We start from the raw sequence: 14,768 nt of genomic DNA on the forward strand, positions 1-14,768 counted from the left end.
ATGAATAAACTTCATCACGTTTGGGCTGCAGAAGATGCAGCAGTAGGGGTGGAAATAATGCCCGCAGCGCCAGCAGCAACAGCAGCAGCAACAGCAGTAGGCACCGAGGCAACAGCTGGAGGTGTGGTAAGAGCAGCAGCAACAATAACAACAGAAAATTCCATATCAGCAAACCCTAGAAACGAGGTGTCTGTGTTGGCTGGCTGCCTTTGGCACCCTGCTGCCGCGGCGACTGCTGCTGCCGTGGATCTGCAACCCTCGCTGCTCCTTTCCTGCTTGGAGGCCCCCGAGAAGGTGTCCATACACTTTAAAGACACAGTTCATCCGGTATTGCTTCCACAGCAGCAGCACCACAAGCAACAACAACAGCAGCAACAACAGCAAGAGCAGCAGCAACAGCAACAGCAACGGCAACTACAGCAAGAATGGGAATTCAGGGGGTACCCCATGCAGCACTTGCTGCTCAGGGTTCGGGGGATAGTGACCCGTCAGCAGTCCCTTGGCCGTCGTCTTTGCTTCTTTGATATAATGCCGCAACAAGCAATAGCAGCAGCAGCTGAAGCAGCAGCAGCAACAAGAGGAACCGCAACAACAAGGACTGCATCCAGAGAAGCAGCAGCAGCCTCATCAGGTGGCGATGCCTCAGCAAAGCAGAATGCAATAGCAACAACAGCTGCAGCAACAGGAGCAGCAACAACAACAGGAGTAGCAGCAGGCTCTCCGACAACAGCGGCAGCAACACCAACCGAAACCCCGACGACACCACCATCGCCAACAGCAGCAGCAGAAACAGCGGCCGCAGAGACAAGTATTGCCCTTTGCTGCAGCGTATCTTCCCCTGATGTGGGTGGGCTGGATGTACACCGCAGCATTTTGAGGCGACTTCGTTCGGGGGATTCTGTCGAGGCTGTAGGAGTGCTGGAAAGAAAGGGGGAGCTGCAGCAGCTGCAGCAACTGGCGAGCAAGTTTGTAAGCAGCAGGCCCTATGCCGACCTCAAACTCCAACTAACTCGTAGACTAAAACGAACTCATAAACCCTTGCTCTCGTAAACCCTAACAGAGCCCTAAACCCTAAATCAAACAATCTCTGCCCGTCCTCGCACAGCCCCCCATTTTTTTTCTCTCTCCTTCGCTATAGTTGTAGCCTCCATGGTTTTCTCTTTCGCGCTGCCGCCCCCTGCAGGATTTCCCTTGCTGCAGCTGCTGCTTGTGCATGCGCATGTGCTGCTGCTGCTGCAGCGAGAACGCCTTACACCGTTTGCTGCGGAGACAGCCCTGCAGGAGGCGATGCGAATGGTGGGTTTCAAAGTGTTGGCACTCCGGGCCTCCAGGCCTGCAGCAGCAGAAAAAGCTGCAGCTGCAGCAGAGGCAGCAGCAGCAGCAGCCACTGCCGCCCTAGAGAAGGCGCAGCGCATCCCTTTGCTACACGGCAGACCCCGTGCTGCTCTCTCCTCTCTACAGCCTCCAGCAGACGCCGCAGCAGAGCAAGGAAACTCATCGACAGCAGCACCAGAAGCAGCAGCAGCAGCGGCAGCAGCAGTGGAACTCTCCAGGGTGTGCAAGATGTATTTACTCGTTGGCAGCTGTGCACGAGCCAGCTGTCCCCTCCTGCACGTGAGAGACGGAAGGCTGAGGAGACAATTCGACCTGCTGAAGGCTCAGAGGCAGGTTCGGCGGGTGCAACAGCAGCTGCTGCAGGTACACTCGCAGCAGCAGCAACTTCTCCTGCATGAGCTGCTGCCCCTGCAGCCTCCCCCGGGGCTACTTAGGGGGACCTTTTCCGCCCTTACCCTCCAGGAGCAGCAGCAGCAGCAGCAGCAGCAGCAACGGGTGTACCCTAGAAGCCTGCGGGGCGCAGTGTTTGGAGAGTGGCTCGTAAAGACGTACGGAGTCGAACGCCTGAGGCAGGGTAGTGGAGTTGTAGAAGTCGGGGGGGGCCGAGGAGAACTGGCGTTTGAATTGGCAGTCAAATACCAAATCCCGACAACCATCATTGATCCTAGGTGCACGTACACCACGAAAAGCGAAGAAGCGCAGCCCCTCCATGCCCGCATACAGTGGGAGCCGCAGCAGCGGCAGAGACACTCGGGAACCGCTGCAGCCTCCGCAGCAGCTGATGCAGGATATGCAAGCGAGGAGACTGTTACTGCTGTCCCCTCTCCAAGACCGGCGATGAGCTCAGCTATGAAGAGCTGCAGCAGAAGCTCTTTCGAGTGTCCCTTGCGTCTGAACAGGAGACAGGCTGCGTGGCTGCTGCAGCACAAGGGCTTGCGAGGCAAAGAGGCAGAGGCCTTTTTTCGGGGATCGGTGGAGACGATCCCAGCTTTGTTTAATGCCGACCTCTTGAGAGACAGCCTCTATGTACAAACAAAACTCCTTACTGCTTCAGCCCTCGTGGGCCTGCACCCTGATGAAGCTGCAGGAGATATTGTGGATGTTGGCCTCGCCGTACACCAATGCAGACGCAACAACAGCAGCAACAACAGCAACAGCAGCGACAACCATAGTAACAACAACAGCAACAACAGCAGCGGCTGCGGCGACAGCAACACAAACGATGGCAGCTACACCGACACCAACGACAACAGGAACAACAACGGCACCAGCAGCGGAAGCAGCATCAGCACCAACGACAGCAGCAACAGCAGCAGCAACAACAGGGACATTCGCTCTGCTGGTGAGCCCAACAAGGCATACGAGCAGCGGGGCAAGCAGTCACAGCAGCAGCAGGCAGCAGCATCAGCAGCAGAGTTGCCGGACTTGGCTCTTGCAGTTGTCCCCTGCTGCGTCTTCTCGGAGATGTTTCCTCACCGTCGAGTACCTCATGCTGCAGCAGAAGCAGCAGCAATTTTTCCATCCGCCGCTGCGGCAGCAGCTGCTGCTGTTGCTGCGCCTGAGGTTCCCACTCCACCAAGCCCCTCATCTGCTGCAGCCGCTGCTGCAGTTGCTGCCTCTGCCAATCCGCCTGCTGCTGCCCTTTTAAAGGTCACTGCAGCAGCTTGTGGGCCATCGCTGCACCAGCAGTTGCTGCAGCAGCAGATGACCTCTGATGCTGTTTCAGTCTCCCCTCCAGGGGGTACTCCCGGGTGTGTACGTCTAAAGGAAGCTTATGGAAATGTGTCTCCTGTGGCTCTGCAGAGTGCGGAGGGGCCCACTGGGGGCCCTACTGGGGCCCCTGCAGGGGCCCCTCTTTTTACTGTAGATGCAAAGGGTGACGGAACTACAACAGTGCGAACGTATGAAGAGCTGCTGCTTTGGTTGCACCTCAGAGACCCGCAACGACGCTTGCAGCAGCAGACGCTCCCTATGGTAGGGAAGAACCAGGTTATCTTTCTGCCTCCTTAGGGCTCAAGAAAACCCATTCAACTCTCTCACCCTCCAAGGCTAGTCTCGATGCGCTTGCTGCCGTTCATTATTTTACATATGCATGCCTATTTTATTGTTCATTATGGATTTTATATTACATATGGCGGGGCCCAACAGCTGGTAGACCCACAAGTCTGGATTTGGGGCTTGGGCCTTTGGAGTCTCGCGAGGGCACTTCACACAAATTCTAAGCCCTATGGCGAGCGGATAGCGGTGCAGGAAAGGCCTCAGGGTTTTTTTCAGTAAGGTTGGGATTCACGACGAAGGTTCCCAACTTGGGTTTACGGCTCCATCCAAAAGTTTCAAGCTAGGGTTAAGGGTTTACAGCGTGGATTCTGGATTAGGATTTACAGTCAAGTTGTGTTTCTAGTGTCAGAATTTATTTCTAGGATTTTGGAGGGAGGCTTTTTTCGCTAGGCTTCAGGGTTTTGGGCCTCATATTGTAGGGCTTCGAGTGAGTGCAGCCGCAGACTGCAGCTGACAAGGAACTGGGGCGGGCATTGCAGTGGAGGCCCTCTGAGGGCTTTCAGAGCTGAAGGAGAGTTCCCTCTACACCCTTCTCGTAGCCTTCTAAATAGTCATACACCCCAAACCCTCAGCCTGTCCATGCCTCGGTTCCCTCAGCCTCAAACGCTCAATCTCAAAATCCCTTCTTCCCGCGCCCCTCAAACCCTTGATGCTCAAACCGTCAATCTTGAAACATTTCCCTTGCAGGGCCCCCCGAACCTCGTAGGGCTACAAGCTCAATATCGAAACCCTCTCTTTTCAGGGCTTGTTAAGGCCTAAACCCTTCGTATGGAAACGCATGAACACGAGCCAGTTAGGGGTTTTGTTTGGCCCTACGTTGGAGATTTGCAGCTGCTCTCAACATTGTGGTGGCCTCAAAGCCCCACGATCTGCACGCGTGCTTTTACACGCATGCAGATCGTGAAAATGCAAAGGTTCAGCCGAGCCATTCTTCCTTCTCTCTTTACAGGGCCCAAATGGAGGGAGCCCAAGCTACACACCCGAGTGCGATAAGACCTAAGGGGGTTACTTTTTTTTTACCCTGTTGTACGCACTAGAAGCATGGCTATGGGGTTCAAGCCCTAAACCCTAGAGCCTTAACCCTAAACTGTAGACCCCAAACATAGCGTCAGTTCGTATGGCTAGGTTCTCGAGTATAGAGTTTGGGGTTTAGGGTGAAGGGTTTAGGATTAAGGATCGAAGGTTTCTGGTTCAGGGTGTGGGGCTTCGGGTTGGGGTTTAGGGCAGAGGCGAGGTCTAAAGAAGGGAAACGGTGCTAAGTCTTTAGGGTTTTGGGGCCTCAGCAAGTTACCATCGATATCTGGGTCTCGAGAGTTGTTCGAAGGTAATTATAATTCTTTTAAATTTCTTTTTCACCTCGCATGGAGAAGCTGCAAAATAAACCTGAGTCGGCAGCCCCCCCGGAGCCGCCTGCAGCGTCTGCAAGGAAGCTGGGGGAAGCCCCTCATAAATTAGAGGTAGTAGGGGAAAAACTTAAGGGAACATATTTTTTTCTTTCACCTTCGATTCTGTTGTGTTTCCTGTTGCTGGTAACCCCAAACAGTAGACTCGAAACCCTTACCCGCGTACCGAGCAGCCAAAACTCCTGGGGGGTCGGGACCCGCAGGAAATAAAGGTGAAATGTTGCTTCATTCCTGCTGCTGAGTCTCGAAGCAGAAGCGCAGTTTCACAAACACACGCGGAGAGAAGCAGCAGCAACAGAAGTAGCGGGAGAAGTCAACGGCAGTGGCAACAGAAGCAGCAGCAACTGTTGCATCAGCAGCAGCTGCTGCTGCAACAGCAGCGCGGCCACGCCGAGTGGCTTGACAGCGGCAGCAGTTGCAGCCGCACGGCTGCAGCAGCAGCAAGAAACTGAAGCAGGAACTGAAGCAGCGTCTACAGCAGCAGCTGCAGCCACAGCCGCACAACTGCAGCACCAGGAGCTCAATCAGAACGAGCTGAAGCAGCAATAGCTGCAGCAACAGCAACAGCAGGGTTTTTCATGGAATGGAGGACGGATATGACTTTGAGTATGAGTCAGATGGGGGCCCCTGGGGCCCTGAAGAGGAGGCTTCTGTCCTCATAGAAAACCTCTATTACGAGGCCCAGGACTGTGTGCAGTCTAAGCCCGAGAAGGCAAACCCTACACCCTAAAATCTAAACCCTAAACCCTCGATAAATCATGCATTCAGCTAGGAACCCTTGGGCTTTAAACCTGCATATCAATTCCTTTCCCGCATATATCAGGTCCGTCAAGCTAGAGGCTTAGGGTTTATGTTTATGGCTTGCTGTGCTTGCAGGCCGTGGCTCTGCTTGAGGAGGTGCTGCAGCGGGAAGCGGAAGCCGCTCAAAAGCCATGGTCTTTTAAATCTCTTCTGTCGCTTACCCTGCTTTTCCTCAGGGAAGGTACAGACACGCCGCTGTTGCTGCTGCTGCTGTTGTTGCTGCTGTAGCTGCATCTGTATCTGCACTTCTTTTGCCGTTGCTTACGCTCAACGAAAGCTGTCAGCAAGAAACAAGCCTCCCTTTCAATCTTTGTCCATCCTTGAGGGGTGGCTCCATTGTTTGTTGCTGCTGGGCTGCTGTTGCTGCCATTGCCGCTGCCGCTGCAGGGAACTTCCTGCGGGCTGCTGCGGACTACCGGCGGCTCCTGCAGCTGCTGCCTGCTGTTGCTGCTGGAGATGCAGCAGCAGCAGTGCAGGCTGTCCTTTCTGCTGCCACGAAACGCGCGGGCATCCGACAGTACGACGGTCTTCGCGATGTCTTTGCTGTTTCATCGCAGCAGCAGCAACAACAGCAACAGCAGCAGCAGCAAACCGGAACTCTCTCGCAGAGGCAAGGAACTCCTGATGATGACCCAGAGTCTCTTGGCGCGGGGGAGGGAAGCTCAAAAACCTCTTGTTTGCAGCAAGGCGAACAGCAGCTGGAAGAACTCATGCTGTCTACTGTTGCCGCCTTAGAATATCAGGGGCTGAAGGTGAGACAAACCCTAAAGCCTAAACCACCACGGAAGCGTTCCGGATTGCGGGGGACCCGCCAGTCGGGCTGGCGCTTAGAATTTAGGGAGTGCGGCTTAGAGTGTTTGGTTTATGGTTTGGGTGATGTTGCTGTTTGTTGTTATCAGCGGCTTCGGGCGCACGTCTGTAGTCAATTGCTGCTACTGTATGTACAGCTGGGTGAATGGCCAAAGGTGCGGCAGCAGCGAACCTGCGATTTAGTGTGGAGGTTTAGGGTTTAGGTTTTAGACACTCCACATCTTCCTCCTCGTAGGCCCTGCTGGCGGTTCTCGCGGGCCTCAGCCGCATCGGCGAGTGCTTTTGTTGGGGGAGCTAGTGCTGTTGCTGCTGCTTTTGCTGCTGCTACTGTGGGCTCTTCTCGACCCCGGAATGCGTGCGGGTGGAGGGGAGGTACGCTGCTGCATTTGTTAAAAATTTGTATGTAGTTTCAGTGCGTAAGTTGGGGCTGCATGCAGGCGCACGGCTTGTTGCCGAGGGTTCACGTGGCAGGCAGAGACCCGTCGTTGCCGCTCCATCAGCAACTGGAAGCAGCAGCAGCCGAGGTACTCTGCTGTACGTACACCCGAGACTGGAAACAGCTGCAGCAGCTGCTGCCTCACGCACTGCATCTTGCAGCGGCCTCCTTAGACCCCAGAAGTGCAGCAGCCGTTCGAGAGTGTGGGGCGCGGCTGCTGATGGAGCTGCACATACACCCGGATCTGCAGCTACAACAGCAGGAGGAGGAGCAGCAGCAGCGGCAGGAGCAGCACCCATGGACTGGGATTCACGCTCATCTAATGGCGGCATTTCGTCATCACCAGGAAGTCGGCGACACCCGGTATGCTCCCTCAAACCCTAGCGCCCAAACAGCAAACCCTAAACCAACGCTCCAGGAGAGCCTTAAGCCCTGGAGGGCGTTCCTTGGGTATCTCTGCTTTTTCGCTGAGCCTGGAAGGGGTTTAGGGTTTAGGATTAGTCTGTTGCGGGCGTGCAGAGCGGCAGCTGCTGCACTACGCCGTGCTGTCCTTGCGGCTCCGTTGGCGGCTTCCTCTGTTGACCCATTCAGCACAAGAGAAGGGAAGGCCTTACAGGTCGGCTGCTGCTGCTGCCGCTGCTGCTCTTGATGTTGCTTTTGTTCAGGATGTTGCTGCTTCTCTGGATGCTGCTGCTGATGCGGTGTCGGCGGCAGTCTCCCCTGCTTCCTTGCTGGTGGTAACACATGTGCCGAGCGTGCTGAACGCACTCTGTTGCTGCTGCTGCTGCTGTTGGTGTTGCTGCTGCTGTTCCTGCTTCAGGGCGACCCAGAAGTGCAGTCTGCGAAGGCTTTGCGAGCGGCGTTCGAGGCCAATGATGTAACAGGTGTTGAGAAGGTGCGTCTTCTGGCGCTAACCCTAAAGCCGAAGCGCAAGGAGTTTGCATTCCTGGCAGGTGCACTCCTATTCTCTCCCTGTAGCCGCTGCCATATACGCCAATGGCGCGTTGGAGTTAAGGGTTAAGGGTAGACGGTTTATGGTATAGGGTCTTGCGGTGTATTTGCGCAGCATCTGCAGCTGCTCGGAGCGACGGACCCCTTTGCTTTGCACTGCAGCAAGGCCCTGCTGCAGGCCGTTCGGTATGTCTCTGGGGTCGGGTGTAAATTAAAGGTTGACGGGCTAGGGTTTAGGGTTTGACATCGGTGACTATGGGTTAGGCATCTGGTTAGGGTTTAGGGTTAAGGGGTAGAACATAGGGTTCAGCGTTAGGGTGCGGTAGATGCATACCTGCAGGTTGAGGCGGCTTCGAGCCATCTCTGGTTGTTACTCAGCATTTCCGCTGGACCGGCTGCAGCAGGCGCTAAGGCTCTCAGAAGAAGACACACGGCAGCTGCTGCTGCAGGTACGCCCTGTTGCTGTTGCTGCTTCTGGGACTGCAGACCTTACTGCATTTTCCTCCCCAACTGGCGCCGTTACGGCCGTCCAGTTGCTATCGATTGCAATTTCGAAGGCAGCAGCAGGAGCAGGTGCTGCTGCAGCAGCAGCTTCGGCAGCAACAGCAGAACAGCTCGCCTGTATCTTGCTGTGTCTGCTTCTACTGCACATTACTGGGCCGCCCATTGGGGCTCAAGGTTCTGGTCATCCTTGGGGTGTATATACACTTTGCAGGTCATTCAGCAAGGGCAGCTTCCCGCCCTCATTGATGATGAAGCCAAGGTGCTGCGGGTGAGCCTTCCCTGATGTTGCTGCTGCTGCTGCTGTTTGTGGCATTGTTGCTAGTGCTGCTGCTATTGAACCTGGTGCTGCTGCTGCTCTTTCTGTCGCAGCTGCAGGGTGTGTTTTCTGTGTGGAGTTGTTTATTTGGGGTGTACGTACAGCTGAGGGTGCCCGAAGTGGAGGACGCTGCGAGTGCTGCTGAGCTCCTGGATCAATGGTGCTGGAGCGTTGGTCAATTAGCTGCACATTTAGAGGAAAGTCTCCCTGAAGAACTTCAGGACAAAGCGCCAAGCTAATAACAGTTCGTCTGCTATAAAGAACGAACTGCAGATCCAGCTGCATTGCTAAACTGCCGCTGCAGCAGCAGCTGCAACAGGGCTTCTGCAGCACCTGCTGTAGCGGAGCTGCTACAACACCAGCTGGTGCATTACTGCTGAAGCTGAGCAGTGATCCTTTGGCTGTTTTTGGTGGCTGCAACGCAGCGGCCTGCTTGCTTACGATTTTCAACGCCCCTTTATGGAGTTGTTTAGATTGTTTGGGGGGTTGCAATTTCTAGAGAGAGTGCACTACTGCTGGTGTAGCAGTACCGATGGCAACAGCAGTCGCAGCAAATACAGCCTTGTCGGGGCCTGCCCTGGTTGGCCGTTCTTTGCCATATTTTGTTGTGCCTCTCGAGCAGTTGGAAGCCCTCGGCACTGAGTAATACAGCCAGCTGCTATAGACACTAAAGGCAGCAGCGCCTGTGCTAGCAGCAAATGCTGATTCTGCTCCTGTCGCTGCTGCTGCCAACATCTCTCGCGTGAACACCAGCACGAAGTAATCTACAAACCACGCAGGCATTACTCTTAGCCGAGACAAGCGGATGGACAGCATGAAAGTTTTGGGCTGCACTGACAAGCTGGGGTGTGCAGACACCTCAGCCAGAAGCACAACCATAAGATCGGGAGGAACCTCGCCTCGGAGTGTTGCCGTCGCAGCAACTGCTGCACCAAATAGTGCAGCAGCAACGACGGCGGATGCTGCAGCAACAGCTGTAACGGTAGCAGAAGCATAACGGCCCAGCGTAGCTGCTGCAGCTAAGCGGCAGCAGCCGCCTATGTGAGGAACAAAAGCTGAAGCTACAGTAGCAGCATTTGTACAAACTGCAGCAGCAAAAAAAGGCAGGTTTGAGAAGCAACTCACCGACGAAGCCACCGTTTAGGCAGCCCAGCTGCTGCTGCTGGTTCTAGACAAGTAGGCGAGGAGCACCTTGCCGCCGGTGGTGCTGTTGCTGCAGTTGGGGCGACTGCTGCTGCTCCAGCTGCTGCAACCGGAAGAGGGCTGCTGCGAGACGCCCCTGAAGGGCCTCCTGTTGGTCATTAGCCTTCTTGAGCTCTTGCGCTGCAGTGGCAAGCTGCTGGATGAGCTGTTGCAGCTGCTTTTGCTGTTTCCGCTGCTGCTCTTTTTGCTGCTGTTGCTGCTGTTTGTGGCGGAGCTGCTGCTGTCGTAATCGCCTTCGATAGTCTTCCAGCCTCATGCAGGCGTCTCTACTGCTGGCTTCATCGCGAAGGGAAAGGCTGTGAAGGTCTACGTCCATGATGTCTACACATTGGGCGCCCTGCTGCTGCTGCTGCTGTACAGGCTGCTGTGTGTACTGTTGCTGCTGGTGCACAGGAGGCTTTCGCTGCGCAGGCTGCTGCTGCTGCCCTGGGGTCTGGGCCTGCTGCAGGTGGCGTTGCAATGCGTGCTGGTGAGCTGCATGCAGCAGCAGCTGCCGCCAAGGGCGGCGGAAAGCAGAGCGCTGCAGCGCCCGACAGAAATGCTTGAGGACAATGCCTGCGTACAACTGCCGCTGCTGCAGCAACTGCTGCACTCGCGGGTGCCATGTCTCTTGTTTCTTTCGGTCCTGATGCTGCGTTTTCTGGTGCTCCAGCAGTTGCTGCTGCTGCAGCAACTGCTGCACTCGCGGGTGCCATGTCTCTTGTTTCTTTCGGTCCTGATGCTGCGTTTTCTGGTGCTGCTGCTGCGTGCAAAGCAGCTGACACTCCTCGGTGCTGCTGTGCTCCACATGAAGAGGTATCACTAGTTTCTCTACCGCTGCTGTTTCGGAGGGAGCCGCAGCAGCAATAGGTGGTGCTGCAACAGCAACCGTTGCTGCAGCCGCAGCAACTGCTGCGTCCGATGAAGCAACAGTGGTTGACCCTGTTGCAGCGGAAGCAGCAGCAGAAGCAGCTGCTTCTGCTGCAGGTGAAAGAGCCCCAGCAGTACCTTCTGACTGCCCAAATGCGCCACGTTCCCGGTGCTGCTGTTGCTGCAGCTGCCCGACCCGCTGCGGCTGATGCTGGTTGCAGCCACCCGCATCTGCTGAAGCGTACTCCACAGCATGCAGCATCGCCGGAGCAGATATATGCTGTACAGACCGTTGCTGCTGTGCCTGTTTCTGCACTTGCTGCACTCCCTGCTGCTGCTGCTTCTGCTGCAGATGCGGCAGCCGTCGGAAAAGCTGCTCCTTGGAATAGGGAATGTGCTGCTTATGGGGCTGCTGCTGCGCGTTCATAAATCCCCTACGGCTGCCAGCTGCAGCGTGCCTGCAGACAGCTGCTGTCGCTGTTTCTGTTCTAGTGCTTGCTGTGGTCTTGCTGCTGCTGCTGCAGCTGGTGCTGTTGCTCCGTTGTGCTGAGGCCGCCGCAGCAGCAAGGCATGATGTTCGAGAGCGCCTCGCAGCGGTGGGCCCCACCTGGGCCCCCGAGCTGCTGCAACGCACAGCAGCAGAAGCAGCATTTCCTCGTTTAGGGCCCCACGCACTTAAGGGGCGTCGTTTTGCAGTGCGTACGCTCCAGGGGTTGCAATGAGATGCTGCAAGGCTGCCGGGAGCTGCTTCATCTTCTTCATCTGCTGCTGCTGCTGCTGTTGGGGGGCATCTGCCGTAGCCGCGCCCTCCTGCGGTCGACGCAGCAAAGGGGGAAGCGCTGTCCCCCGCAGCAGCAACAACAGCAGCAGGTGCAGCAGGCCTTGCAGCAGCAGCAACAGACCTCCCAGCCCCATCAACTAGGGCCTCAAGCCCTGCAGCAGACAAACGCCCTCGCAAGAGACTGCCTGTTGAGCTGCAGCATCTCGCGCAGCTCCAGCCATCACTCGTTGCAGGCCAAGCACGTTGCTGTTGCTGCTGCTCCTGCTGTTGTGGGTTGCGCTGCTGCGGCTGGCGCAGACACGCCCACGATGCCTGCGGCATACTATTACTATTTTTCCAGCAGTTGCTGCTGCTACTGTTGCGGTTGCTACTGTTGCTACTGTTGCTGCTGCTACTGCTGCTGCTGCTGCTGTCTGGGTTGCTGCACCTGCTGCGTGTTGTGTGCTGTGTCAGCGGCGCCGCAGGAGCAGCAGAGGTTGCTGAGTACCAGTTCGGCTTGTTGTCTTGTTGCAATTCAAGAATCCCTCTGCGTTGAAGAGAGCTCCAAAAGAGAGAGGCTGGGCTTGTGCATGCATCCGCCTTCTGCGCTTCTGATTGGCCCCCCTCAGGGGGCCCCCAAGGGGGCCCCTTGAAGGGCCCCTGAAGCAAATGGGCTCGCTGGGGCTGTTGATCCACAGACGTGGATGCTCCCCTATAGCTGTGGAGGTTGCATGTATGCAGCGCAGCATGCACAGGTCTCGGCACGGTGTAGCCGGTCGCTGCTGCTGCTGTTGTTGCGGCTGCTGCATGCGCAGCAGCAGGGCAGAGGGGTGGGCCCACTAGAAGGCTCTTCGAATGAGTGGAACGGCACTCTATGGGCAGCATGCATTTCGCCAGAAGTCCTGTACTGCTTTTGATGCATCTGTTGCTGCTGCTGCTGCTGCTGTTCTGCCTGCTGCCTTCGGCGCTGCTGCCGCCCTTTCTGCGCTGAACGGCAAACAGGTGGGGTCGCTGAAGCGGCACAGCCTCTAATGATAGATTCTCATCCATGTCGATCTGACTGACCACAAGAGTCCTTGAATGATGTTGTCGCTACTAAGCGCTGCGGTGGCTGCTGTTACTCGTGCTGTTGCTGCTGCTGCTGCTGCTGCGAGCGGGCAGCCTCAGGCTGCATACCTTAGGGGATCCTGCAGCGGTTGCGTGCTGCCTCCACCCGAAGGGTCCGAACAAACAACGGCTGGAGGCCAGCTGAGGCCCTTGGCTAGCCAACTGGCCTCGCAGAGGTTCTGAGGACCGGGCAGCATGTCGTGGACATCCGCACGGCGTGGACAGGGAGCTGTAGGGCAAAAGTCAAAAGTTTCAAGTATAGCAGGAAATGTAAGTGCTAGAGTTTAGGGATAAGGGTTGAAGGGGTAGCAGACGACAGCCAGATGCAGCGGGGCTGCTTCTGTCGGCTGTGCCGGCGGCGACGCGTAGGCAGCTGGTTAAGGCGCTCCGTCGCGGGACTAAAAAGGAAACACGAAGTAAATGCATACCAAAGAGATATAACTACTACGTTTGGCTGCGCAGTCGCTAGAAGTTGGAAGTTGCAGGGGGGCCTCGCGGGGGCCTCTCGGGGCCTCCCGTAGCACATGCAGGGGCCTCCTGCACAAGCACAGGGGGCCTCCCGGGTTTAGGCAGCAACGCTGTGAATACACCCCAAATAAAAATAATTGCCACTTAAATTTGTGTTCAAGAGCTGCGCCGGATGAGGCTTGTTCCAAACAGTGCGGTGGGTAAGTCAACGTTCAGCAATGCACGAATCCCTAATGTAACCACAGCCCTCAAAGTTATCGTAGGACTTGAGCTGCAAGAGCCGAAAGACGTAAGAAGCGAGCTCCTCAAAATCAGCCTGTTTCCCTTCCCGTCCACAATCGGCGTGAGCATCGCGGCCTGGGCGCAGCAAGGCCAGTCGGCCAGTGGTACATCAAGCCTTGGTTAAGCTTCTTATGCAGCCAGCACGCAAGCAGAAGTACAACAATTGTCTGCAGTATTAGTGCCGACAGCAACATGGGGTTTGATTGTGCCTGCATGTGAAGGCGCCTGGCTACAGTACTTGGAATGATGTGCGCTGCAACTTAGTACAAACGGCTACCTCTCCTGCAGCGGAAGGCCCTTGGGCCGGAGTGCCAACAAGGTCTGGGGACAGGAGAGAAGAGCATCTGCTTCTTTTGAACACTTGCCCTATCTCTTTCGCCTCAGCCGCTCACGATGGTGGCGGACCCTCTTTAAACTGTTGCTTCTGCGGAAAGGTGCTGGTCGGTAATGAGCTGCACCGCATCTCGCTGCAACTAATCCCTCAAGGCAGTCCCTGGTGGAGGCACTGAGAAGCCCCCTTTTGCGGATGCAACGAGACTGTACACAGTTGTTGAATATGTACTGGGTTTTCCATTGCCAGCTTATCCACAGCTTGAGATACGCACATCCACGCCACATGCGCATGCTGCATCTACCTTCCGTTCCCTTGCCCTCACGCAGCACACGTTCCCGCCTTTGTGGCCGTTCATACCAAGTAGAGGAATAAAGAATAACGTGGGAAAGGGAGAGAACGGCATCAGGGGATACCGCCCCGCTACGTAGTTGCAACGCGTTGCGCTTCTTCTTCTGCTGATACTGCAGCTCTTCAGTTTCTCTTCTGGTTCCTCAGTTCTTCGTGCTTGCAATTTCTGTCACCTTTTTGCTGGTGGATGCTATCAGCAGCAAACAAAATAGTAATGCATGTTCATGCTGTGAAGGCCCTGCCTATCGGGGCCCTGCGCCTGGGGAGGGCCTGCTGCTTTTGTCGCCTGCTCATGGTGCTACTGAAAAATTAGCAGCAACAAGAGATATTCCAATCACCTTACTGGGCTTATTCTGTCATAGGACTGCTTCTGATGCTTCTGCTAGTGTTGTTGCCGCTGCTCCAGCTGCTGCAGGCACTCCCGCCATTGTGCTGCTCCCGCTGCTTTTCCTGTTGCTGTTCGTTTGCTGCTGGGGCCCCAACGTACAGTACTACACCATGCTTCTCAGCAGTGCACATGTTGGCGGGCAGCTACATCCCCTGCTACAGCGGCTGCCAGGGTCACCATGCGTTGCACAAAGAGGGGGGCAGCAACAGCGCACAGGGGCTGGCGTCGCTGCAGCTGGTACTGCTGGCGTTGTTGATGCTCTTACTGCCATTGTTGCTAGTGCTACTGGTATAGTTTGCGCTATTGCTGCCGACGCTGCTGCCGCTGCGGAAGGGATTAGGACACTTTTAGATAGAAAATCAGCTTACTAGGATCAGAGTGCTCGCCAGCCGGCCCCAGCTTGGGGCTGGGTGCG

At 56.0% G+C, this 14,768-nt stretch overlaps 3 protein-coding genes across 3 annotated transcripts; 2 read left to right on the forward strand and 1 right to left on the reverse strand.

The window, feature by feature from the left end:
- On the forward strand, positions 1–3,345 carry EAH_00022370 (hypothetical protein; the record flags this gene model as incomplete). Its single annotated transcript, XM_013396973.1, has 2 exons — positions 1–969; positions 1,240–3,345. 2 exons carry the CDS (start codon positions 1–3, stop codon positions 3,343–3,345), a joined length of 3,075 nt encoding a protein of 1,024 aa, XP_013252427.1.
- A 2,034-nt stretch (positions 3,346–5,379) lies between these two features.
- Positions 5,380–8,853, forward strand: EAH_00022380 (hypothetical protein, conserved; the record flags this gene model as incomplete). Its single annotated transcript, XM_013396974.1, has 11 exons — positions 5,380–5,487; positions 5,673–5,778; positions 5,985–6,349; positions 6,497–6,562; positions 6,845–7,206; positions 7,363–7,459; positions 7,664–7,738; positions 7,910–7,980; positions 8,135–8,243; positions 8,510–8,566; positions 8,719–8,853. The coding sequence occupies 11 exons, from the start codon at positions 5,380–5,382 to the stop codon at positions 8,851–8,853; spliced, it is 1,551 nt and encodes a 516-aa protein (XP_013252428.1).
- A 929-nt stretch (positions 8,854–9,782) lies between these two features.
- On the reverse strand, positions 9,783–12,476 carry EAH_00022390 (hypothetical protein, conserved; the record flags this gene model as incomplete). Its single annotated transcript, XM_013396975.1, has 1 exon — positions 9,783–12,476. One exon carries the CDS (start codon positions 12,474–12,476, stop codon positions 9,783–9,785), a length of 2,694 nt encoding a protein of 897 aa, XP_013252429.1.
- Between the last annotated feature and the right edge of the window lie 2,292 nt (positions 12,477–14,768).

Source organism: Eimeria acervulina, genomic scaffold, assembly GCF_000499425.1.
Source record: "Eimeria acervulina Houghton genomic scaffold, Eah_scaff163, whole genome shotgun sequence".
Lineage (NCBI taxonomy): Eukaryota > Apicomplexa > Conoidasida > Eucoccidiorida > Eimeriidae > Eimeria > Eimeria acervulina.